The sequence below is a fragment of the Pinus tabuliformis genome, chromosome 8 (genome assembly GCF_031772625.1).
Source record: "Pinus tabuliformis cultivar Carrire ecotype Pingquan chromosome 8, CPIR1, whole genome shotgun sequence".
NCBI lineage: Eukaryota > Viridiplantae > Streptophyta > Pinopsida > Pinales > Pinaceae > Pinus > Pinus tabuliformis.
Window position 1 is genome coordinate 2,079,538,597 of NC_142294.1, and position 26,312 is coordinate 2,079,564,908.

General features: G+C 37.8%; 1 protein-coding gene across 1 annotated transcript in view; it reads right to left on the reverse strand.

The window, feature by feature from the left end:
• Positions 1–21,855, reverse strand: part of LOC149244827 (disease resistance protein RUN1-like) — a 104,437-nt gene extending 82,582 nt beyond the window's left edge. The window contains exons 1-2 of the mRNA XM_089368081.1: positions 21,251–21,855; positions 19,884–21,117 (exon numbers count right to left, since the gene is read on the reverse strand). Of these exons, the coding sequence (XP_089224207.1) occupies positions 19,884–21,117; positions 21,251–21,774 (1,758 nt within the window). The 5' untranslated portion in view covers positions 21,775–21,855. The remainder of the gene's footprint in view (positions 1–19,883; positions 21,118–21,250) is intronic.
• Between the last annotated feature and the right edge of the window lie 4,457 nt (positions 21,856–26,312).

A 26,312-nucleotide genomic window follows, 5' to 3' on the forward strand; every position in this document is an offset into this window, starting at 1 on the left:
TGGACTTTCTTCTCTTCTAGGTCTTCTCGAAATCAGGTTGGGATTATCACACACTGGGGCAGGGTTTGGGTTTGGGTTGGCCCTAGTATAGTGAGTTCTCCTTGAAGCCAGGATTTCAAGCTTTTTCAATTATCTTCTTTTTATAAAGTTTTGTGAATAACTTCAAACAAATCCTTTAAGAGGCATAAAATAACGATTTACAATTATCTAAAAGGTTTATTAAAACTGAGGATCTGGTCTGCGAAACCAAAGATTCTGGGTTCGATCCCCAGTATGGTCGCCACTATGTTATCACTTAGAATTTCCCTTGAAGTTATTCAAAGAGGGCATAATCTGAGGTAACCAAAAACCAATCTTTTAGACTTAGGATCTATCCAACCTAAGTCTAGAGAGGGCTCTCTCTTTATAAGTTAACTTTGTCTTTAGATAAGATTTTAGGCTAGTTCTTAGAGCTTATGGGATTTTGATTTTGAAACTGAAGTTGGAGGGTGGAACTCTGGGAACAGATGGAAAGAACTAACTTTTTGATTTTAGGTATGTTCTATGCTTAGAGAAATTTATTTCAATTTTCATAGTTAGCTCCATACCTTTTCCAGATCAGCAATCACATTAGCATTAAAGTAAACTACAGATAGAACATAAACATAAATCGCAGAAGACAAGCCAAGACAAGAGGACACAAGATGTGGCACTAGCCATGGACAAACCCCAATGTGGGTAAACCCTTGATCAATTCCTCTTATATGTTCTTCAATAGTTCAGCAGAAAGAGAGAGAGAGAGATAATATGTTTACAACAGAAGTCAACACTTTGACTTATCTAGATAAGAGCATAGATCATCTCTAAGAAGATGATACATGAGATCAGTTGAAGACATGCTGCTTCAACTAATTCTCCAAGGTGACTCCTTCATATTCGTTGTGCTGCATTTCAACATCATGTTGCACCTCACCGCGTTGCACCATGTTGCACCCATCATCACTATGCTGCATCTCATCACACTTCATTAATCATGACTGTACCCATCACTGTACTGCATTATGTGCCATTGTTGCACCATGTTGCCATTCTGACCTATGTGTTGGCTGCACCTTGCTTGCTTGTTTTCCCTTGCTTGCTTCTTGTCCCTAGCATGCTTATTGTCCTTAACATGTTTGTTGTTGCATGCTAGTTGTCCCTTGCATGCTAGCTGTAACATTGCATGCTTGGTGTATTTGCTGCTAAGTACCATACAATTGACCCAATTTTAGTTAGTTGTCCCTTGCATGCTTCTCTCCTTTGGAGACAGATGCTCCCGTTGTTTCGGTAGTTCCCGGCAGTTCTGGCAGTTCCGGCTGTTCCCGGCAGTTTCGGCAGTTCCGGTTGTTCCCGATAGTCCCGGAAGTTCCAGCTTTTCCAGCAATTTCGGCTTTTCCCGCAGTTCTCGCTTTTCCGGCATTTCCGGATTTTCTGGCAGTTCCGGCTTTTTCAGCATTTTCGTCTTTTCCAGCATTTCCGGCTTTTTCTGCATTTTCGGTAGTTCCGTCTTTTCCGGCAGTTCCGCCTTTTCTGGCTTTTTCGGATTTTCTGGTAGTTCCAGGTTTTCTGGCTTTTCTGGCAGTTCCGGCTTTTCCGACAGTTCCGGCTTTTCCGACAGTTCCGACTTTTCTGACTTTTCCGAATTTTCTGGCTGATCTTTAGATCAATCCTACACCTCTCGATGAGAGGGATCCAAGAAAAATATCAGCTACCATAAATAAGATGACCCACATGGATTTTGGCCCTAGTTGCAAATTTTAACACTCCCTCTCAACTAGGGAGAACTCCATCCGTTGATCCATATGTCTAACTGTACTATCTCTGCCATCAGTGCCTTGCCTTGCTCTGATCTACTGAGCTCTGCTCCGCTTTGATCTGTTGAGCTCTGCTCTGCTCTGCTTTGCTCTACTCTGCTGAACCATGAAGAAGAAGAATTGATCGATAATTTATGATACCATTCTCTACTGACCAGAAGTCAGTTTCATCTGAAGAGAGTGTGTCACATCACTCTTATTGACTCTAAGTCAGTTTTATTGATCCCAGATCATTATCATAAGAGAGTGTCTCAAACCACCCATACTGATCCCAGATTAGTTTCATTGATCCCAGATCAATGTCACAATAGAGCATCTCAAGCCACTCATACTGATCCCAGATCAGTTTCATTGATCCCGGATCAATGTCACAAGAGAGTGTCTCAAACCACTAATACTGATCCCAGATCAGTTTCATTGTTCCCAAATCAATGGAGGTCATCCTAGCATAGGGAGTACGGTAGATACAACGATGCATCCATTGATAGTACTACTATGGTCCCTATCCTCATTTCCCTGATCATTGATTAGATGAGAGGTACTTCCCATGAGTCCCAGACTGAATGGGTAGGATGCCTTGACAAGAGAACTAATCATCCTGTCCACAGGAGAACGAATCACCCTTTTAGTGGATGCCACGGAGAACTAATCATCCCAGCCCACAGGAGAACTAATCATCTTGTTCCACAATCACCATTGAGAACAAATCATCCTGGCCCACAGGAGAACTAATCATCATGTTCCATAGTCACCACAGAGAACAAACCATCCTGGCCCATAGGAGAACTAATCATCTTGTTCCACAGTTTCCACAGGAGAACTAATCATCCCGGCCCACAGGAGAACTAATCACCCTGTTCCACAGTTGCCACGGGAGAACTAATCATACCGGCCCACAGAATAACTAATCATCCTGTTCATAGCGCACCACCAGGGGAGGGTGAGTCGCCCTGTGATCGTATGTTGCTCCAGTAAGTACCCCAAGCTCCCTAGAGCTCAATGCATGCAACATGCAAGACCCTTATAAGAAGGTCTTTCAACAACTCCAAGTTGTTCGAGAAAGTCACAGACTTGACCTTTCCCCAGGGCTTTGACAAAATGTCTGCGACCTGTACATCAGTCTCAATGCGATGGAGCCTCCTCGCTCATCGACTTACCATATCACAGATAAGGCAGTATCTGATGTCTATATGCTATAGTAATCATTGAATACAGGATTCCTCAATAATCGAATCCCCCCTCTGGTTGTCACAGAGAATCACAGTGGTATTCATCATGTGTACAAACAACCCACTTAAGAGCTTCTACAACCATGCAGCTTCACACGAGATCATACTCGTAGCTATGTATTCGGTCTCGGCGGTGCTTATAGCAACCGACTTCTACTTCCTGCTCATCCATGATATCGAAGTAGAATATAAAGAGAACCAGCACTGAGAAGTGATCTAATGATCTTCCACATTGCCTGCCCAGTTAGCATTCGAATAATCATGCAGTTTCATATTTCCAGTAGTGTATCTCAATCCATGAGAGATTGTGCCCTGAAGATATCTCAGAAGATTCTTGGCACCAATCCAGTGAGGCTCAACCAAATATGAGCTCACCATGCTAACTGCAAAACATATGTCCAGACGAAAGTTCACCAAGAACATCAATGCGAATGAGTTTATGAAACTCAGAGGCATTTCCCAAATCTGGTCCGACATCACTACCATATAACTTTTGAAAGTTAAGATCCTTGAGGTAGTCACAAGCTTGCAGTTTATCATTCCACATCCGGAATCCAACTCCCTCTTACTTCTGCAAATGAGAGGGTCTGCACCTGTCAGAAATAGGTCGTCCTCATAAGGTGCTGGTATGAGAGGTCTATCATCCACAACCTTTAGGTAATGGTTTGGATCGGTTTCACTCCTAGTGAATCTCAGCTTCATCAGACAACTATCAATCCTCTCATACTACGCCCGGGGTGTTTTGCTTCAAGCCATAGAGGGCTTTCTTCCACCTGTATACATGAGATTCCCGATCATGAATCTCAAACTCCTCGGGTTGTTCCAAATCTGTGGACCTGCTGCATGAAGAGAATGGTCCCCTTATAAGATTTTCCTACGGTACATCTCAGACATGTACCTTCATGCTCTACTTGAATTCAGACATCCCTATCACCATTTGACTCACATCAGGTAGGGCCCCATAGGTAGACCTCCAGTTTTATAGATGCGATATGTCAATTGACATGATCCCCAATGGACCATCCTACAACTTGATACAAATTTCCAACCCTAAACCCATGAGAAAAAACATCTTTGAAAATTATCTTTTTTAACAGGTACCTTTCCATCGATGAATGCTACCCTGAAACCTTTGACTTCCATTTCCAAGATGGACACGAGGTTCTTCTTGTGATCAGGTACATAAAAGAGATTCTGTAAATGAATCGAGTAACCCTTATTCAATTGAGAGTTAACATTCCCTACACCCTTTCCGGGATAGGTGGTATCGGCTCCAAGTATAATCCCACGATTGTTTCCATCTCTACCAAATTAGAGAGTGCACCCATCTATCCGATGAAGTGCCTTGAAGCACTACAATCTATAAGCCAGATTCCCAAAGAATCTGAAGGAGAGGGCCAATACAATATAACGCTTCTTTATCTTATCAAAAACAACTTTTGATTCTTCATACCTAGGGTTCCTTGCTTTCTATGAAGAGTCGGCCATTTCCTTGATGACCTGCATTACCTATCATTCCTTTGATCGTTGAAGATGTCTCTAGAATGATTGTTATCATCATCAAGTGACATGTCCCTACCATTCGGACACTCCTTCGCATAGTGGCCGAACTAGTTATCTGCATTTCCTTCCACCCTAAGATCCGGTCTTCCAATGAAGTGATCTTTAGGTAGGTCATATTCTACTGTGCCATTCTGATAATATTCTCTGCTTCGACTTCACCCTTGGTGAATTTGAAGAGGGATGAGGAATCCATTGATCCTTTTGTCCTTTCCCAACTGTCTTCAGTGATTTCTCTTTCACTCTTGCTTGGGCATTGTCTTCACTTCAGCTCTGATCCCATCTTGATTTTAGGTATGTTCTATGCTTAGAGCAATTTATTTCAAATTTCACAATTGGCTCCATATCTTTTCTAGATAAGCAATCACATCAGCATTAAAATAAACTGCAGATAGAACATAAACATAAATCAAAGAAGACAAGCCAAGACAAGAGCACACAAGATGTGGCGCTAGCCAGGGATAAACCCTAATCTGGGGAAACCCTTGATCAATTCTTTTTATATGTTCTTCAATAGTTCAGCACAGAGAGAGAGAGAGAGAGATAGTACGTTTACAACAGAAGTCAACACTTTGAGTTATCTAGATAAGAGCATAGATCATCTCTAAGAAGATGATACATGAGATTAGTTGAAGACATGCTGCTTCAACTAATTTTCCAAGGTGACTCCTTCATATTCGTTGTGTTGCATTTCGTCATCATGCTGTACCTCACCACACTGCACCCATCATCATTACGCTGCATATCATCACGCTTCATTAATCATGATTGTACCCATCAATGTACTGCATTATGTGCCGTTGCTGCACCATGTTCCCATCCTGACCTATGTGTTTGTTGCACCTTGCTTTCTTGTTTTCCCTTGCTTGCTTGTTGTCCCTAGCATGCTTGCTGTCCTTAGCATGCTTGTTGTTGCATGCTAGCTGTAAAATTGTATGCTTGGTGTATTTGTTGCTAAGTACCATACAACTGTCCCAATTAGTTGTCCCTTGCATACTGCTCTCCTTCGGAGACATATGCTCCGGCTGCTTCGGCAGTTCTCGGCAGTTCTCGGCAGTTCTGGCAGTTTCGCCTGTTCCCGGCAATTTCGGCAGTTTCGGTTGTTCCCGGCAATTCCGGCAGTCCCGATAGTTCTGGCTTTTCTAGCAGTTCTGACTTTTCCCGCAGTTCTAGCTTTTCTGGCTTTTCTGGATTTTCCTGCTTTTCTGGAAGTTCCAGCATTTCCGTCGTTTCCAGCTTTTCTAGCATTTCCGGCTTTTTCGGCAGTTCCATCTTTTCCAGCAATTCCGGCAGTTCCATCTTTTCCAGCAGTTCCGGCTTTTCTGGCATTTTTGGCATTTCTGGCAGTTCCTGCTTTTCTGGCATTTTTGGCATTTCCAACTTTGCCAGCAATTTTGGCTTTTCCGGCAGTTCCAGCTTTTCCGACAGTTCCGCTTTTCTAGCTTTTCTGGCTTTTCTGGCTGATCTTTAGATCAATCCTACATCTCTTGATGAGAGGGATCCAAGAAAAATACCAGCTGCCATAAATAAGATGACCCACATGGAGTTTGGCCCTAGTTGCCAATTTTAACATAACTTCTTTAAACCATTGGGCTATGGAGTCAAGAAAAGGATGGCACAACTGGATCAAGTTATCAAATGGAACTTCATAGGGCAGGCTAGCAAAACAAAAGGCAAATCTTTAAGAGCTGATAGATGGAATGATTCTAACCAAGGTGAAGGGCACTTGAGAATCCGTGGACCCAGGTCGAAAGGAGGAATAGATAGTGATCATCAACAAAGGGCAATTAAGAATCCTTTGTTACATAGACCAGAACGAAAACTACGGAAGCTAAGGAGCAATTAAGAATTCCCTAGCTAAGATAGTTTAGTAGAAAACATTAAGAATGTAAACAGTTAAGAAAGAGTGCAGTGAAGAAAATTCTGAAATAATATTCCTTATTTACCATTCAGATTTCATAGAAATACATATGATTATTAAGAAACATAAGGAAAAGCAATAATACACATGAGAGAAAATACTTATTTGATTTCCATTTTGCACAAGAATCCTGTGAAATTTGAGCTTTATTCCATGATCCAGCAAAACCAGTCCAGCCTTAGATACAATAGCTTTTTAGATATGAGAAAATAGTCCATAGAAATGTTTTTGAATCCACACCTAATACTTCGAAATATGAAGTATTTATACAAAATATCCCATAACAGTTTGGGAATTATTTTAGGAAAATAAAAATATCTTCAACATGAAGATAGAGATAGATGGAAAAATGCTTCTTCATGTCCCTTTTATTGTGATTGTGCTGGTTGTTTGTAGTTCGAATTTGACTCTTTCAGTTCACTGATATTTTTGTGTTGGAATCACTTTTTGTCATCAACCTAATGATACACTTTACCTGCTACTCTTTGACCCTGTTTTACCTTTTCATCTGGTTGCTATTTTATTGTGGTAACTTTATAGTAAATCTGTCAATTTTACCCATCATTCATCTTCAAGTAACTTTACTTTAAGCATCTTTCTGTAGACCTCATCTGCTTCAGTATATTTGGAAAAATTTGGCTTATTGACAAACATGTGCTTTACCTCATGCTCCAGGAAAAACAGATTTTCCAAATTATCATACAATGCCTTTCCTATGGTTAACGCTTTAACTCCCGAAGTGCTTGCTTGGTCTTTGGACAACTTGTGTAATCTATTAACATAGTCCTATTGGGTCATAAGCTTGTCATTGATGACCATAGGACTGGGAAGGACTTTTTCCCTCAAAATTTCAAACTTCACCATAAATCTGTCAATATCTCCTTGCATGCTTTGGCATCTTTTTTCTAAATTGGTCATAAGGTTCATTTTAGTCTGAACCTTTTTTATTTCTATGATGGTTTCGGTTCTATCCTCTATACCAATTTCAGCTAGTTGATACCTGCTCTTGATGTTCAAGAAGTGATAAGTTGGTTGGCCTCCTTAGGCTAGTCACCCAGGTCTTCCTTTGTCTTTTGGATTGCTTCGGTGGCCACTTTCACCAGTTCTATTTGCTCAAAAATTACTTGAATTGATGGCCAAACATCATTTACAGAGTCAATGATGTTGGCCAAGAGCATCTCCTTTATTTGTCCTAGTGGTTGTTGCAATGTCAAGTCCTTTTCAAGGAACTTTATCCTCTCACTCATCCTCAAGTTTTTCTATGCTTCCTCTTTTTGTTGTATTTGTGCTAGCTTACAGTCAATTTCTAAGCTAGACACTTTCCTCAAATCTTTTCAGCTCTGTAGCCTGGATGGTCATTTCCTCCATGGCTTTGTCTAATTCTATTGTCTTGTCTGTAGATGTACCTGTACTTGTGGATTCTGCTATGATTGGCATGGCTGTAACAAATGGGGCTGTTGGTGCTAGTGCTGCTGCCAAGGTTGAAGAAACTGCAGTGGAAACTGTAGGAATAACAGTCTGTGGAGTGGTGGTCAACTCACTCTGTTTAGACTGAATTGAGTTGCCCAGCTCCTTCTCTGTTTCTTTCAATTGATCATTTAACTTAAGAACCAAGTCCATAAGCTCCTGTTCCTTTTGAGTTTCTAATACTTCTATTGTTTGTGGATGATGCAATGGTGGAATTTTGAGCTGCTTTTTCAAGGCAGCTATGTCATCATTCTTTTTCTTTATTAATCTCTCTGCAGCCTTTACATCTTTGGGATCATGTCCCAACTCAATGATTAAGTCCTCCAAGGACTTGATTCTTGTATCCTTGGCCTGTGAGGAGGCCTTCTCTAGTTGGAATTGCGCTGATATATTATTTAGAAAATTTTGTAACTAATGGGTTGCAATGGCTTTGCTGGTTAATGTGGAATACACCATTTCTCCTGTCTGTTTATGCAATTCAATCTGGTCAATAGGATGTATATCCTTTGCCAACACTTCAAAATCTGTCTTTAAATGGTCAACTATTGACCTTGATTGCTGCATAGTAGACTTCATGTAAGTCATTTTCATTTTACCTTCCTTTACATCAAATGCTGACATAAGCCTTGTTTGATTGGTGGGAGCCATTATGAGGTATTGTGCATAGCTTTGAGCCTTTAGCCTTTCATTCCTGGCCTTTATCTCTTTGTACTTTTATCTGATAACTTGGTCTTGGCCAGCTAGAGCTCTGAATGAGGAGACTTCCATACATTGTTGTCTTTCCAACACCTGAGTAGGTGTAATGAAAGTTTCTTGTGTTCCTCCAGATGGAGTAGCTTGCCTGCTCTCTACCCTTTCTATGCTTGTGTTTCCAACTATTTCTTCTGTGTATTCTTGCTCTGATAAAAGATTTAACCTTTGCCTCTTGACATAAGTTTATGCAATTGGTCTGCCAGAAGGAGTGGCCTCCTCCCTATCTCTTTTGGGGTTCATCTCCTCATTTAGAGAAGTCTACACAATAGGAGGGGTACTCATGATGTGTTCTTGCTGTGTTGTTTGAGTCAGCTCTTTTGATAAGTCTGGTTGCTCTGACTCTTCTTGCTCCTGAAGTTCTTCTTCTGCTTATGTTTCATTGTGTTCCTGTGTTTCCCTTTGGGCATGGGATTTTTCTGGTACCTGTATGAAAGAATCTTCATCAATTCTCCTCTCTAGATCAAATAATACATTATTGACAACAACTTCAGTGCTATCTCTATCCACTAGAGTATTTTCCACCCATTCCAATTGATTTGCATATTGTTCTATCTCAGGAATTCTGTGGTGGATGTAAGGAGACAATTTGTTTTTCTGTCTTCTATTGCAGAAAAAGTCAAAGGGGTCATATCTCCATATGAAGCTTTGTTTCAGTTTGAGCCTTTGAAGGATTTGATCTGCTTCTCTTCCAACTTCTCTATTATTGCATACAAAGGGGCCTAGCTAGTCTTTTATTCTAAGTTGAGCCTTCTTCTTGGCCTTTACAAAATGTACCTCATCTGAGTTGATTATCTCCCTGTAGTACTCCAGAGCAAATAACCTCATTGGGATGTATGTGGGCAATTTGTATGGTGCTAACTCACAGCGATAGATTCTGATTTCAGTGTGATTTTGGTACAAGTACCAATCTCCCACTTTGTGTTGTTTAGATAGTTGTAGGATCCTTCTGATATCTGAACTGATCCTTGGGGGAGGACTTCCTAATAGCATGGTTGCTACTGGATGCACAAAAAGGTCTATGAAGTCTGTGTAAGTATATGGAGAGTCATATTGGTGGATCAAAGGGGTCCAGAAGACTACTGATCGGAGTTGCCTCTGGTATCAAACTTTTGCAGAGGGAATGAAATTTTATCAACTTGATAGTAAAAGAAAATGTGATACAGAATAGAGGAGTACTTAAATACTCTTTCATTGTCCATTCTCATGAATTGATTATGCATTTTATCCGCTATGAATTTCGCATAATTAAACATGATGGCAGGGGGTTGTCGAGGAATGAAAATTGACATGAAGGCAATAATGATTTCATCAACATATTCGCTAGTAGTATAGCCTAAGACACTAGATATCATTGACACAATGTCCTGGCCAAGTTTGGAAAATATGGTCCACATGTATGGGGGAGGATCATCTAAGATATGTTTCTCTTCCACAATAAAAGTTTGGAACACTTCAGCAAGTCTGGCAGTAGTAATCTTGGGGAATTTGTCTAGCAGGTCTCCAATAGAAATGGGATTCAGATTTTGTCCTGGTTGCAACTACATCATTCCATTGATGGATTCAGCAATGATGGTGAAAAGTACAATATGGTCAGGGGATGTCACTGCTCTTTGGCTATGATTGTATTTTGCGTGGCAATAATGAACGATTTCATGAGAGATATGTACTCTAGGGAATTGGTACTTAGGCAAATTTGACACCCAAAGACCTATTTTGTATGATGGTTTAAGTACTGGTCTCTGTACTGGTAGTATAATTTCAATGGGGATTCCTGGATAATGGTGTCCTTGATTTGGAAGTCTTTGTCTGCCAAAGGGAGATGGTCTAAATCCAAGTGGGGAGTGGAAAGTGGTCGGACATCCATGGGGATGGGAGTGGCCATTCTTAGTTCTTGTGGATTTAAGAATGGGGAAAAAGGGTTTTCAGTCAAATTGGAGCAATTTGGTTCAATTCAGAGTAGTTTGGGGTTTTTGGGCAATTCTTTTACTTAATTACTTAATAACTTAAAGCAATTGAGTAACAGGTTTGGGAATGAGACAAGGTTTCTTGGTGAATTTGAATAAATACCTGGTTTTGGCTCTGAATGGGCTAATGGACGACTTTGCACAGTTACAGGAGGTGTAGGTGACTGAAGAGTGGACCAGAAGTTTAGTGGCTTCTACAGGTTGGCGATCGGACGTGGGTTGGAAATTGTACGTAATCTGTAGCTTGCATGGAGGCTTGAGCGTCTTTTTCCATGATAAAACAAAAAATAATCAGTTTTTTTTAGTTTTATTTGCAAAGTCAACTGTTTGGCGGGCTTATGGGACGTTTTATCATCTAGCGGGAGGCAGTAAGCGGGTTTAATCGCACAGCTTTTGGGCTAGAGTGGTTTTGGGGGGACGTCGCCCGATGCCATTCATCGGGTGCCACGTAGCATCGAGGCCCAATAGGAAAACCACCCATATCGGGTGAGTAAAGGTCAGACTTCAGAGGCCGCCCGATATGATCGTCCACTGTTGGATCGAAGGGGGCTTGATCGTACGGTGATCGGGGCAGAGTTTTGTCATGAAGCTTAATGGAGGGGTCCGGTGAAAGTTTAAGAGTAGCGGGTTTTAATTAATCACGGATTATGGTGGGTTAAGGGCGTCGGGGGTGATTTCATTGGCAGAGGTTGATTATTAATTAACCGCAGATCGATCAATTAATTCGTTTTATCGGGGTAGGGTTTTATTATAAAGTTTATGTTTGCGAGGTGGGGTATTAATATAAGGGTTTTATTTATAATGATATACGGGAAGGATTATATTTCTTTTTTGGGATTTTAATATATAAAGTTAAATTTAATATGAATTGAAAGCGGAAAATAACTTAGTGCTAAGTTAAATGTGTATTCATAATTTATTTGCTTTTATAAACACATTATAACTTAGGCTTAGTGTTGTTCTTGTGGGTTTCTTTGGAAAAAGGGGTTTTTTGATGGGGGGTGATCACTTTTTCTAGGATAACAAGGTCTTATCCTTAGAGAAAGGGGTTCATTAGGGGGGAATGACTTTTCCTTAGGAAAATAAATTTTTCATAGGAAAAGGGGATTGTTGGGGAATACGAGTGTTTTTAAAAGGGGTGAATGTTCATGAGGGGGCTTTTAGTACTTAGGACCTATAAGTCATTCGGCCGAGGGTCCGTTCCCTCCAGAAGTCAGAGAAATGCTTTGAGCCCCTTTTGTTACACAGTAGTTTATCACTGCCTTCCTGTCAGTCACCCTGCTGTGCCCAGAATTCACAATCACTAAGTGCTTGATCCCTGAACTGGCTTAAAAACCCATTTTTCCAAAGTTTTGTTCATCAGCGCGTCTGTTCCTAAAATAACCGCGATGACAGGCGCCTTCCAGTGTATGCTGTGCGCTGCCAGCGCGGAAGAACATCACTTTTCCGCGATGGTCCACAGCGCGCCTTTCCCGTGTGCTTCCGCGCTGACATGACTTCTTCAGTTATGGAGATGCGCCGACAGCGCGGCAGTTTCCCTATAATCCGCGCTGATCCAGTTTGGGCGAATTTGTTCAAACAACCTGCCTTCCAGATCTCTCCAGGCTTGGTTGTTAGCTTTGTGAATGTCGACTCCCTTCTATGGCATGTCTGTTCGACCCTTTCCAACAACTTCCCTTGAAGATAAGCTCATCCTTCCACCTTTTTAGGAGACTCCTTCTCCTATATAAACTCTCACCATTACCATGAGCAGCTAGTTAGACTTAGCTTGGAATAGCTTGGATTGTACAGAGCTTGTAGTGCTCAGATTGCTGCTATAGGTTTGGTGTGCTAGGTGTGGAAGTGATTGATTGCTTAGGGAAGGTTGTTTGTGACATTTGTGTGAGAGAGAGAGAGTTGTTTGTCTTGGGAGAACCATCCTCAAAGGTGAATGCTTGAGATACATGCTGACTGGCCCCTCCTGAGAAGGTTACCGACGTCAGAACATTTGGTTGTACTCTTCTCTATTCTGATTAATAATAGATGACTGCTATTATTGTTCCATTCTCGTTTGTCTATGCAATGGGTAAATGTGAATTATATCTTTTCTGACTGATGTATGGTTACTTTTACTAGATTTCACGCTTGCGTTTGCTTTCTCTTCGTGTGTGCAGGTGTCCATTCGCGGGGATCGCGGAGGATTGTGACCAGCTGAAGCGAAGGAGCGAAGGCAACATCTCTTCGCCAAACGACAGCGCAGGAATCCAAGTAGGTGCTTTTTACCTCTTGTTTAATTGTAACTAGGAATATGCGTAGCAGCATTGTACGATTGTTGCTAGACCCTTGCTGGGCTAGTAGGGATCGCCTCTATCCGTAGAGGGGATTTACCTCTCCAACACCTTTGACTTAAGATTTTAGGTACTTAAGACTTTTCTTGGAAATTAGTTATGTGAAAGGTGTAATGAGTGAGGGAGGTTAATCAATTTGACTTTGTAGATTTGAGACATGCCCAATTTTATCCATACTTAGAACTTTGATGATGAATATGATGAATATGCTTTTATCTAACAATCATCACAATTCTGCAACCATTTTTCTACTTACCCACCTACTCATCCTACTATTTTTCTTCTCTTTATTAGGGTGCACTTAAGCTGGAAAACCCTTATCAAAAAATTTTCTTTTCTTTTACAAAAGTAAGCTATCTAAGTCTAACCATATTATATCCAAGGACTCAGATTAAACTATTGAGCTCCTTTTATTTACTCTACCTAATCTAATTATCTGCCAAGATTAAACAGTTTGGTCAGATTTTATTTTCTATCTATAATATGAAATTCAAATCATGGAGTAACCAAGATTAAACTATTTGATTACCATGGATTGTGGCATGAATAACTAGCTGCACACAATCATTATTATGCTTCATAAAAAGTAAATGGTAGTGGCATTTTTGGTTTGCACATTTTCATGGTCTTATTTTCTTTTATTGGGGTTCATATTTTTCATCTTTTTTAACCTTTATATTCTTTTTGTCCTTTCATTTTTCTTTTAGGACATACCCTCTTTACATTTTTTAATTTTTTCTTGAATATGGAAAACATTTGGACAAGCAAAGGTATGTACATATTACATGTTTAATCTCAGTCATTCAAAAATTATGATTCCTATTGGTATAGGGACCTAACAGACTACATAAGAAATTGTCAAGACAAAATACTGAAATTTCAGCATTAAGGAAGCAGCTAAAATTGCCAGCTTCAAAGGACCCAATGACTAAAGAGATTGAAGAAACTGAAACCTAAAAATCTGACATGATGAAGCTCATCATGAAACAAAATCTGCAAATAAAACAGAGGGAGGAGAAAATGGAGAAACTTGTCAAAGAGAAAGAGGAAACTGTAAAAGGGCCAATATTCCAATGGATGTAGTTTCTCTTAAAGCAATCTCTATAACTATAGCTTCTGCCATCAGCAACTACAGGAACAACAGTAGGAGTTGTGCAGAATCTGTCTATTCAGACAGAAGAAATGAAGAAATTGTAGGATCAAATGAAGACATTACAACACATGAAAAGAATTACATACAGTTCACATGCAACTGAGTTGCAGAGGGCAAAAAGTCAAATTGAGGTATTGCATAAAGAAATCAAAGAATCTTACCTTGGAAATAAACTGGGTTTGGTAAAGGAAATGTTAGGGAAGAGAAAATTGAATCAATCAAAGATATCTCGCCTTATATCAGGATAATATTTGATCAAAAGGACTTGTTGGAAAAAGCTCAGGAAGCTATTGAAATCTCATTCTTCAGTTGGAGGATAAATGCAGCAGTGTTAATGTTATAGTTCAACGTTTTTTCAGTAAGTTGGAACCCTTGACCAGCAAGGTTTCTCCCTCTATGCTGGTGATAAATGATAAATTAATTCCCATTGAAGACTATGTTTGAAAACTTGCTGAGGTTAGTACCAATGCAACTACAGTTTCACACATAAGAGGTGAAGAAACACCAAGGGTTGTGTTGAATGCACTTAGAGATACCTTTTCCATCCTAAATGAAATTAGACATATATTTTTAGTGAAACCCACTTTTACTAAATATATAGAAATGGATGAGGTTTATCGAAGGGTGACTAAGTTATCTATCCCAGATGAGAAACGTTGGGAACAGTTAACTAATTTACTTGACTAAAAGTAGGATCAAACAACAATCAATATTTCTAGGGACAGTCATCACCAAGCTCAGCAGCATTCAACAGTCACCAACAGTTCAACACCAAAATAATCGACTATCATTTCATATTCTTGATTTTGTATTAATCTATTTTTGTAAATTTGTTTAAGATATTTTCTTTTCTCTAAGATTGTATAAATAACTCCCTTTAACGAGTTATTAAGGGTGGCACCCTTGAAGAAACATTTGTAATCACTAAATGTAGTCAGTTTTTTCTGAATCATTAATACCAAAGCAAAGGATTCTGAATTTTGATTCATACATTTTCGTATTCCTGGTAAGTTTTCCAATTTTCATTCACTTGTTTTCTTCGTATTCTTAAGTTTTACAAAGATAACCATATAGGAGTAGTTGAGTCTCAATTCACTCTTAGAAGCTTTCTGAAAAGATCATCTTTAAAGAGAATGAATTATAAAAACTGTTTGTTTAAGTAATTCCCTCTAAATCATAAAATCATCGGTAATCTTGGGCATATTTTGTCAAACTTTCTTAACATTGTTTGAAGGTTTTCTTACTTATCGTTATTTAATTTTCTATTTGAAAACTATAATAGTCAACATTTTTTTGTTTCTACTCATCACCATATAAGCTAGATCATTGTGTGGATTTTAATAGCAGCCCTTTGGTTAATATTAGTATTATTCAACAACTTTAGTCATCACTGATTTAAATCTGTTTCAGACATTAGTCCTCTAAAAATTAAAACAAAACCCCCCAAAACAAATATCTTAGATACCCTAGCATGATAGTTGACCATTATCATCTCATGATATTTTGATATTTTCTAAATTAATTGATGAACATTTTAAGCATGTACATAAATTTAAACAAGTTTTCAAAAGTAGTGATTTAATTCTAAGCAAAAATAATATGGAAATCTTCCAAACCAAGGTTAAATTCCTTGGACACATCATTGAAAATGGCGAGATCGCTCTTCAGCAGCACGCAATGGTATTTGCAGAGAAATTTCCCAGATGAAATAAAAGACAAAACCCATTTTTGGTTGTCTAAACTATGACTGTAATTTTTATAAAGACGCTGCATAGAATAGAAAGGTTCTAAATCAAAGACTAAAAAAAACCAGAACTATGGAGTATGGAGCACTTAAAAAGATAAAAGAGAAGGTAAAAATTCTTCCTATCCTCTATGTTTATGAAAGTTTGCCAAAGATTGTTGAAATGGATGCTAGTGATATAGGATGGGAAGTAATCCTCAAACAACTCAAAGAAGGCCAGGAGTAAATTATTCAGCTTGCCTCACTTGTGTGGAACCCTCGAGAAAAACTATTCGACCATTGAAAAAAAGTGGAAACTGCTTAGAATTGTATTGATAAGTTGGATATACACTTAATAAATAAAAGTTTTTTCTTAGAACTAGTGCTTCAGCCATGAAGAAGGTGTTAACCAAAAATATCAAAAAACCAAGAGAGTCAAATTTTGTTGGATGAGAAGCTCTCTTCACAAACTTTGATTTTGAAATTAGATAGGTCAAGGGAAGTAAAATTTACATTCCATATTTTCTAAGTAAAGAAAATATTTAGGAACAACCACATTTAATGGTTATAGCAACTGAACGGAATCTTATTCTTAATCCTAAAACTTTCATAGAAGTAAAATTTGCATTCCAGATTTTCTAAGTAGAGAAAATATTCAATAACAACCACATTTAATGGTTATAGCAACTAAATGGAATCAAACTACTGAAAACCAACTCGGTAGTTGAGAAACACATGGAAATTTAGAACATTTGACATATGAAAAATTTAGCGAAAAACCAGATATAGATATAATTTGGAGAGAATAAAATAATAAACTTAATAGTTTTCACAAATATTTTGTAATAAACAAAGCTACACATCCAAATTTCCATCAAAAACTCTTGTGGCCGCACCATTATATCTAGAGCCTTTGGTATTTACAATTAATATAAGCCTGCATGCTCCCGAAAAATAGAGAAGTCTATTGTGGTTGCAACACACCCACCCACAACATACATCTCTACGTTAGTGTAATGTAAAGGATATAGAGAGACACAGAAATAGTGAAATTCGGATGCTTGAAGGATAGTCTATGCAAAGTCTGTAATGTTTGAGAAATGGCAATTAAGTGTGGATTTTAGATTTTTCTTTTCAGAAATCCGATGGACATTGTTTAGAATACAAATAAACTGATAACTTGATCATAATTTTTCATGTAATGTTTTCTTGTACATTACGGACTGTGTGTCCGATAATAATTTGTTCCCATTTAACATTTTCGTTACCTCGCAACGTTTATATTAGAAAATAGTTATGCAATGTTTTGAATCCCATAGAAACTCATTTCCTCTTTCACATCGATTTATTTAACGTAACTTGATTCTCTTTCAAACATATTCCTTTTAACTGAACTTCGTTACGGAAGGTGAAGAACGTATTCGTTTGCAATTTGTTATGCCATTTCTACTAATGTTGTTTTACTGCATTTAATTAATATGATGCTATTAATCCTCGACCTTCCAAAAGTTGGAAATATTTAAGTGATAGACTTTGAGTTTAATATGCCATCCCAAAAGTTAAAATTGTTGAAGTAATGGACTTTGGACTTTTCTTTTGGGAAGCCTGCGACATAGTTTAGAAAAACAAATAAACTGATACCTCAACGGCAAGTCTGTCTGTAATGTCTTCTTGCCCAGTACTATTTCTGTGATTGGATTATATACTACGTTCTCCTTTTTACCTTTTTTCACAACACACCAGCGAAAGAGAAAAACTAATTACGTTAAAAAAATTTATCGTAATAATAGAACTAATTATGTTTAGTTTGTATTGTAATCGGAATTTCCATGGCCTCTTTCTCTTTTTTTTAAGGAATATTTTATTATTATCAAGAACTAATCTTCCCAGAGTATAAATTTGATGGACACTTTACCAAAGTTTTTTTACTATGGTTTTTTTTGTCAAAATTGTTTTGCATGGTTTTTTGGTCAAAATTGTTTTTCAAATGATATTTTATATTTATTTAGGTTTGTCATTTAAATGTTATTATTATATTTATTTTATTAGTTTTTGATCATAGTAAATTTTTTTATTGAGATGAGGTTTATTTTGTTAATTTTAGCTTCCGCATAAACTAAATAAAATCTAGTAAAATTAATGATATACACATTAAAAAATAACATATTAAATTGTGTTAGTAATTGTGAAACTGATCAATAATTTAGGAAAATTATGTATATTCATTGTTCATGTAATTTCTAGCTTTTGTAAGTCATGTAGAATAATTCTCAATTAGGCATTCCAAAATTTGAAAGACAGGAATGTGATCATGTAAGGAATGTAAGAAAGTCACTGTGATTTTCCATTTGAGATTTCCATTTCCAACCACTAAGTAGATCCATTTTTTAAAAAATGGGATGTATTATGAGCATGCTAAAGCTGAACAAACTACACAAAAATTCTCAAATCAAACAAAAAATTGTTATGTCATTTTTATTATTTTTATTGAACAGCGAAAATACCCTTCAATCTCATTACTCTATCACCATAGGTTTTTTATATAGCATAAAGATGGGCCATGACCACGAGTTTAAACCCCCAAGCTTCAGAGTTTAATGTTCAAGGTGCATGGTGTGGGATTGCATGATGTGAGTTAGGAAAGAGACAAGCATTTTGTAGCATGCCCAAAAACCCATGGTTTGTGTAGTAACGAGCCTACTACTACACCATGGTTTATCTGAGAGTTTATAAGTACCATGCAATATGTGCTTATCTTGGAGTTTTATCTTGTATTTCCCCAATCCAATTGGGAGTTTGCTTATATCTAAGATATATTGCTATAAAAATAGATGCAAGAGATATATCTCTCTATCATGCAAACATACATATAAAAATGAATATTTCTCACACACACATATATCAAATTTAACCATTGTTACCCTCTTAACAAAACATCAAAAGGCATATTTTTTAACTAGTGTTTAATTACTGGAAATATCTAATTACAAAATACAATAAATTTAATATGCAGCGTTGCTGCTTAGTACCTGCCTTATGCAAAAAATAATTGACAATCAAAGTTATTGGTCCCAGAAGTTAATATTTAAACACTTTTTAAAATTTTATTAATTCCAAATCAAATGACCAAAATTATAGAAATACATAAAGTATATAATTATTAACACTTTACTAGGTGGGAGTTTCAACATATTTTGAAATTTCTTTGTAACTAGTAGACATATAGTGAAAATAAAAATAATTAGGAATTCTTTTACAATAAATTTCTATATAGATAGTGGCCATCATTTTTATGCAAATATTTGCTTAAACTATGGTGGACAGCTATCACATGGCATTCTTGCATAAAAAAAAATGGTAGATAGCTATCTACCTAACATTCTTTTGTCCAAAAATTGAATAATTTTTTTTTAAATATATATTTTATATCTTATTATTTAAATTAAAACCAAATAAAAATAACAAGCAACTCATTAGGAAAAACAATTTATATTAAAAAATTAAAATTTATTTTTTAATTTACTATTTTTATATTGAAAAGATTAAATTTTATTTTGAAAATTATTAAAAAAAAAAAAAAAAAAATTAATTTACTACTTTTATATTGAAAAGATTAAATTTTATTTTGAAAATTATTAAAAAAAAAAAAAAAAATTTTAATTTACTACTTTTATATTGAAAAGATTAAAATTTAATTTATTTTTTTTCAAAATATTTAGCGTAATAATTTTTGTTTTTTTAAATCTTAAGAAACCTAGAATCGGTTTAAAAAGCAATTTTTTTTATTGAACAAAAGAAAAAACAATATAATCTCCGGTTATTAAAAAAACATAATTTTAAAAATATCAAATGGCATAATTTCAAACCAGCCATTATAGGAAACATCCAAAGTCAAAATGTCAAAAGATTATAATTAGAAGCGGAGAATTGCAAGGAAATGGAAACTTCGCATACCTGCTTTTCGAAATCCACTGCGCAGCGTAGGCGTAGTGGCTCGCTTTGATTTTCTCTAGCAATACATCGAGCCATTTCCCGGACTTCATTATGCATTATGATTTTTAAACTGCGCTTCGTTAAAACTGTTGACAATGATCGCTCTGCCTTCTGAACACAATATGCCAGTGTCTCCGGCGCATAATGTTCGAAACCTAACAATGGTTGCCATGCCTCCGACGCAGAAAGGAACATCGCTGCAACTTGATCAAGATCAAGATGATAGTCGACGTCGTTCTGGAAACTTATGAGGTAAGTTTCATCGAGCCTTGTGAGGGAGTCGTCAACGTCCTCCCCATAATCTAATCCCTCTAACACTTGAACAGCCAGTTCCTTGTCTTCTCCCTCCAAGAAATAAGCCACGTCCAAAAGCATCCTTCGCTGTTCGCTGTCCATATCTTCGCAACTCCATTTTAAGTTGTTAATTACTTTGTTTGCTTCGGGCAGACTCGCTCCTTTAGAGTATAATTTCAACTTCCGCTGCCAGTGCTCTTTAGTAGAATTCTTATATAGCTGCTCCCCCAAAACTTCTAAGCAGAGAGGCAAACCCCCACAAATTTTCAAAAAATCCTCCACCAAATCTGCCAACCCTTCAAGTGAATTTGATTGACGGGTGGCATGATAGCGGAACAATTCTCGGGCATGCTCGTTCTGCAATCGCTGTACATCATACACGAAAGAAGTTTTTGCATAAGAGGCCCCCACTACATCTTTATCACGAGATGTTACGAAGATCCGACTACCCTCTTCCAGAGCATGTACATCCAGTACACGTTCTATTTTGTCCCACTGATCCACATCATCGAAAACAATCAAAACCTTTAATCCTTTTAGACTCTCTCGTAACATATTCTTCGCGTTCCAGCTAGATACCATATTTTTACCCAGCAAATCACGACAGAGCTGCTGCTGCAAAACATGATCATCTGTTTCTCTGACGTTAAACAAATAAGAAGCCCTTCTAAACTCCGAACGGCTCAATTCGTTGAAGATATGTCTCGCCAGAGTTGACTTCCCTATACCGCCTAATCCGGCAATTACTACTACCTTTTTGGAGCTTTGTTTCTTAATTCGATCATCCAAATCCTTCCTGGCCTGGTCTAGTCCAACTGGGCGAGGCGGCAACTCTAATGGGTCCCGTTTGACGTGTTCTATTACAATGTTTTCAATGTTTTTCACAAGCTTTCCATAGTCACTGTAAACAAAAAAATTATTTGCAGTCTATCATAGTTAGAAAAATTGATGATTCAAGATTCACCAAGTTGATAGATGATAAATAAGTGAAATATCTCTTTTGTGATATGATAATAAGTAAAGTATGTATTCACCTTTCCTTCCATTTGAACACCGTATCAGAATTGTTTGCTGCTTTTCCGAGTGCTTCCTTCCCTTTGAACACCTTACCGGAAATGCCTGCGGCTTTTCGGAGTGCTTCCTTCCACTCAACCACTACTGCCTCGGGTTCTCTTCCAAAGTGTTTCTCAAAGGCTTTGGCATAACATCCGTTCTCAACGAAACTAAGTTCCGAAGGCTCAACGTCACAGAATATGGGAATAAACCAGGGCTCATGAGATGATGTCAACATCCAACAAAGCTCTTTTAAGCACCAGCGTGATTTAGCATAATTCTTCGAGAATAGGGCAATGTAAACAGAGGAACTGCTAATGGCTCTTCGGATTTCAGTCTCGATGGTATCTCCCGGTCTAATTACGTACTGATCCAAAAAGACTCGCAACCCATAGGGTTCGAGGGCATGGTAAATGAGGCTGGCAATATTCTTCTTTGTATCCTTTCCCCTGTGGTTTATGAAAACCTGGTATGGCTGGCATGATGACTTTGCTACTGCCTCCATACTTGATACCTTGTAGTTTGGAAGGTGGAGGAAACGCTTGTCACGGCAATGAAGATGAATATGAAAAACTAGAGAAATGGCCAGTCGAAAAGCTAATAGGGAGGTCCAAAAGTAAAATCACCGTAGGTGGAGGTCTTATCTAAAATGTCGTAATATGATCGGCGCGTAGAGGGAATTCCACAAATCTTCACTGTACGGTGCGTCAACCACGTGGGTTGTGGGTGTCGTATTATGATCGGCGCGGAGGGGAATTTCCAATAAATGGTACGATGCACCGGCCGACCACTCTTAGTTGCCTCATGATGAGCGCGTAGAGGGAATTCCACAAGTCTTCGAGGTGAAGGCCCCACTCTAACCGTACTGCCTCCATACTTGATACCTTCTAGTGATCGATCGGATCAGTTTGGAAGATGAGGAAACCTTGTCACGGCAATGAAGATGGAGATGAAATCTAGAGAAATGGCCGGTCGAAAAGCTAATAGGGAGGTCGAAAAGTAAAATCACCGTCGTCACGAAGGTGGGAGGTCTTATCTAAAGATGTCGTAATATGATCGGCGCGTAGCGGGAATTCCACAAGTCTTCGCTGTACCATGCGTACCCCACTTGGGTTGTGGGTGTCGACGTCGTAATATGATCGGCGCGTAGAGGGAATTCCACAAGTCTTCGCTGTACCATGCGTCACCCACGTGAGTTGTGGGGGTTGTATTATTATAGGCGCGTAGGGAAATTTCCAATAAATGGTACGATGCAGCGGCCGACCACTCTTCGTTTCCTTTGGGCTTAATCTTCCGTAATCAAGTGGGCATGTGCGGCAACAGTTGACGCATTCGTCGTGGCAGTTCCACCATACTCGTTCATTGCCTACCAACATGGGCCTAGGTACACGCGGAATTCTTATTCACTAATATACTGAACATTTTCTTAGAATATCTTTACACTGGAAATTCACATCTTACATCTGTCTTTCACCGATGGTGGCTCATCCATGATGTGTTGACTTAGTGCACGTGTAATGCTTATCCTTATTCGCTACTTTAATGAACATTTTCTAGCTTTGATGGAACATGTTTATATATTTTTAAACATTTCTTTAGTCTATATTTTTTATAAATTTGCATCGAAATTTCCACAACCTATTAATTTCACTCTTTCTTTACCAAGTCGATTTCACTTTCATGTGGCTTGTTGAATAAGTTTTTTTCACTTTGCATTCTAGATGACTTTGTCGCACTTGAAATGTGTTAGTAGGTTCGTGTATGGGTTCATGTATTGGTTTGTGTAAGTGGCAGAAATAGAGAAGAGACTCAAGAAGGTCTAGTAGCGGTGTTGCTGTTGCAAGCTTCATTGAAGCCACTGCGTAAAATTGGTATCAGAGCCAAAGTGTTTGGTTCAGATTAGTACTCAAGTAAAACACTCTATATAAATGGATCCATTCAGAAAGTCTGTTTCTTTCATAGAATTAGAAGAGAGAGAGCCATCTTCCCAAGAAAATCCCCTTAAGGATATGTTCGAATTTGCTTCTAGTAGTGTTTTAAATTCTGCTGAATTAGAGTATGAAGAATTACAGCCTACTGCTAGATGGCATCTCCCAAGTATAAATGCCTCAGAAGTCTATTCTGATTTATCAGTCTTCCATCTAAAAGCCGCCACTAGAATATCTATAAAAGAGTCAATCAGCCAAATACAAGAAAACTCCGATTGTGTCTAGTCTATTCCACTATTAGATCCTAAGCAGCTTCAAGCTGAAGCCAAGAGGTTGAAAACCCAATATCTCCATCTGGGTTGTATCAGAATTGGGATTCATGCATTGACACACTAGGGTCTAAATACATTCGTTTTAGCCACTGTTAGAGATCTAACCCACAATAAATACACAGATTCATTGATTGGAGGAATTGTGGCCCCTCTGTCTAATGGCCCAGTATACTTCGATTGTTACCCAAACTTTTCAGTTTATGTTTTCGATGAAACAATCGAAAGCATCCTCCAGTTGCAAATCCAGACCACTGGATTCGATATGGCTAAGAAAAGACACAATATTGCCATCCAAACCAGAGGTTGTTTTAGACATACTAATACCCTCTGTCCTGCAGTATTGCATGCTCCTAGTAAAGAGTCAAAGGCTAGTGTTGTGGTGTTAACTGATTCCAGGAATCAGAAAATTGAACATCAAACCATCAAATGGGAAGATTTAACTTTCCCAGAACATTGGGTAGTGTCAAATCCCAAACCTCTTGCCATGAAGAGAATAACTTCTGCAGACATCCGTGAAGAGTCATCCTCTGCTGTTATTTCATTCCCCAGAAGATCCACCATTGATAGAAGGAGAATAGATCAGATGTGCAGAAGTTCACCATTGTACAGAAACCCTGAATTTGTAGATACAGCTTGCTCCAGTTCTAGTTCAAACTCTTGTAAACATATTTCATTGTTTGAATTCGCACAATTAGTCAATTTTTCCTCTCTTGAAGTAAAATGTCTAGAGTGTCATTGCCCTGTTAACCTCAGTCATCTCGCTGATATTGTCATGCATGAAAACCATAACCCTAGGACAGGAGATGCTCCACCTACCACTTCTATAAATCCTTGTCCTAATCCTAAATGTTCAGATATACCTTTTCCCCATGAAGCTGAACATATCATGATGATGCATGAGATTACTACTTTGGAAAAAGAGGATCCAAGGTTAACAACAATCTTTAGCACATTGAGGCCAAAAAAGCCTCGATATTGTCTTGGATTTCTAGAACAAGCAAATGGACTAATCTTGATTCAAGATTCGGCCAAATTGTAAATGATTATAAAAAACATGCTATAATGGAAATGCATAATTTTTTTACATTAATGGATGGTTGTCCCAAACATAAAATTGGAGGTGCATGGATGAAAACCATGTTAAATTGAGATCTTCTCACTCATCCAAAAGATGAATCTTTTGGTTCTGCTCATACTATTGAAGAAAAGGTTAAGTTGTCTCATGAATGGAAACAATATGTGGAAGAAAAAAATTCCTCGATATCTTTTTATTCCTGGAAAATTATGAGACAGACGAAAGATGCTATGATGGCTGATGATAGAGCCTTTACTTCATCACTTCATTCTTGGTCAGCCTTAGATGGTAGTAAGGTTGAGATAGTAACTACCTTCCCTCCCTATAAAGGTATTGTCTTAGGAGAAGGTCAAAATTCTGCAAAGGCCGTTCCTATTGTATTAAAGGATGATAACGCCTTGGGAATAGATGTTCAGAAGGCCATTAAACAATTAAACTGGACAAACATAGCCATTAAAGGTCTAGAGATGAATGTGATAAAATATGCAGAGGTTAAAAATCAATTTGATGCCATGCAAGTTTCTTTGAATGATGTAAATAAAAATTTCAATGATGTACAGTTTACATTTTCAGTTGTTAGAGGATATACTAGAGAATCTTTGAACAAGATAGAAGAAGTAGGAGAAAAAATGGTAGAACAATTCGATTCCACTAAAGGAATAATAAGTGAACTGGCGGGGAAAGTAGAAAAGATATCACTATCAAAGATAGACAAACCAGTTCCAGATTCCTTTTTACGCAAAAGAAGCATAAAGATACAGGACAGACCAGTGGATAGATTTCCATCCTTATTTCCTAAAGAAACGGTAGTATTACAAAAGGAAGAATCTTTAGAACATGTTTCTCTGGCATCATTATTTCAGGAAGAAGAAGAGAAACTGGCCAAGGTTTTTCCCATCTATGAGCCTTTAGAAAATCAGTTCAATAAATATCCAGATCTTGATCTAGCTGGAAAAGGAAAACTTCCAGAGACACATACATTCTTCCTAGAATCCCACAAGGAGTGGAATATTGATAATCTTAGCATTGGCCAAATCAGACAACTACTTGATGTAATGTTTTCTAAATATAAGCTAATGTGTCTCAGGGGTAAGAGTGAGATTGAAGCATGCAAGACCATCATACAATGTTTCACTGGAACACTTCTCAGATGGTGGGAAACAGAATCATCCCCAACCTTAATAGCTAAGATGGAAGAAGAATGCCTTAAAGATACAGATGAAAATATCATCCATACTGCAGATGGGTCAGTTCAAAGGCTTTGACTTCGATGATCTTAGAGCAATGGTGTGGCTCTGAAGAAGAATTGGCTGACAAACATGAGGTTATATTGATGAACCTCAAATGTAACAAAATGTCACAATTTGAAGACTTTCACAGAGATTGGGTGCAAAGAATATATGAAGTGAAAGATTCCAAAAATTTATTATGGAAACAAGTATATCTTGCAGCTCTACCATCCAAATTTGTTGATTATATCAAACTGCAAGAAGTGTTTCAATTACCATTCGAATCATATACCTAGGGAGAGATTTATTCTCTCATTACAAAAACATTGGTCAGTTTGTGCACCAGTTCTAAAGTAAATAGATCTTTAGAAAAGTTGTCAAGGCTTCCAGATAGTAAATCTATATACAACAAATATGGTCTAACCATTGATGATCCTTTGGTTAGAAAAAGGAAAGCCAAAAAGTGAGCCAAAAAAGAA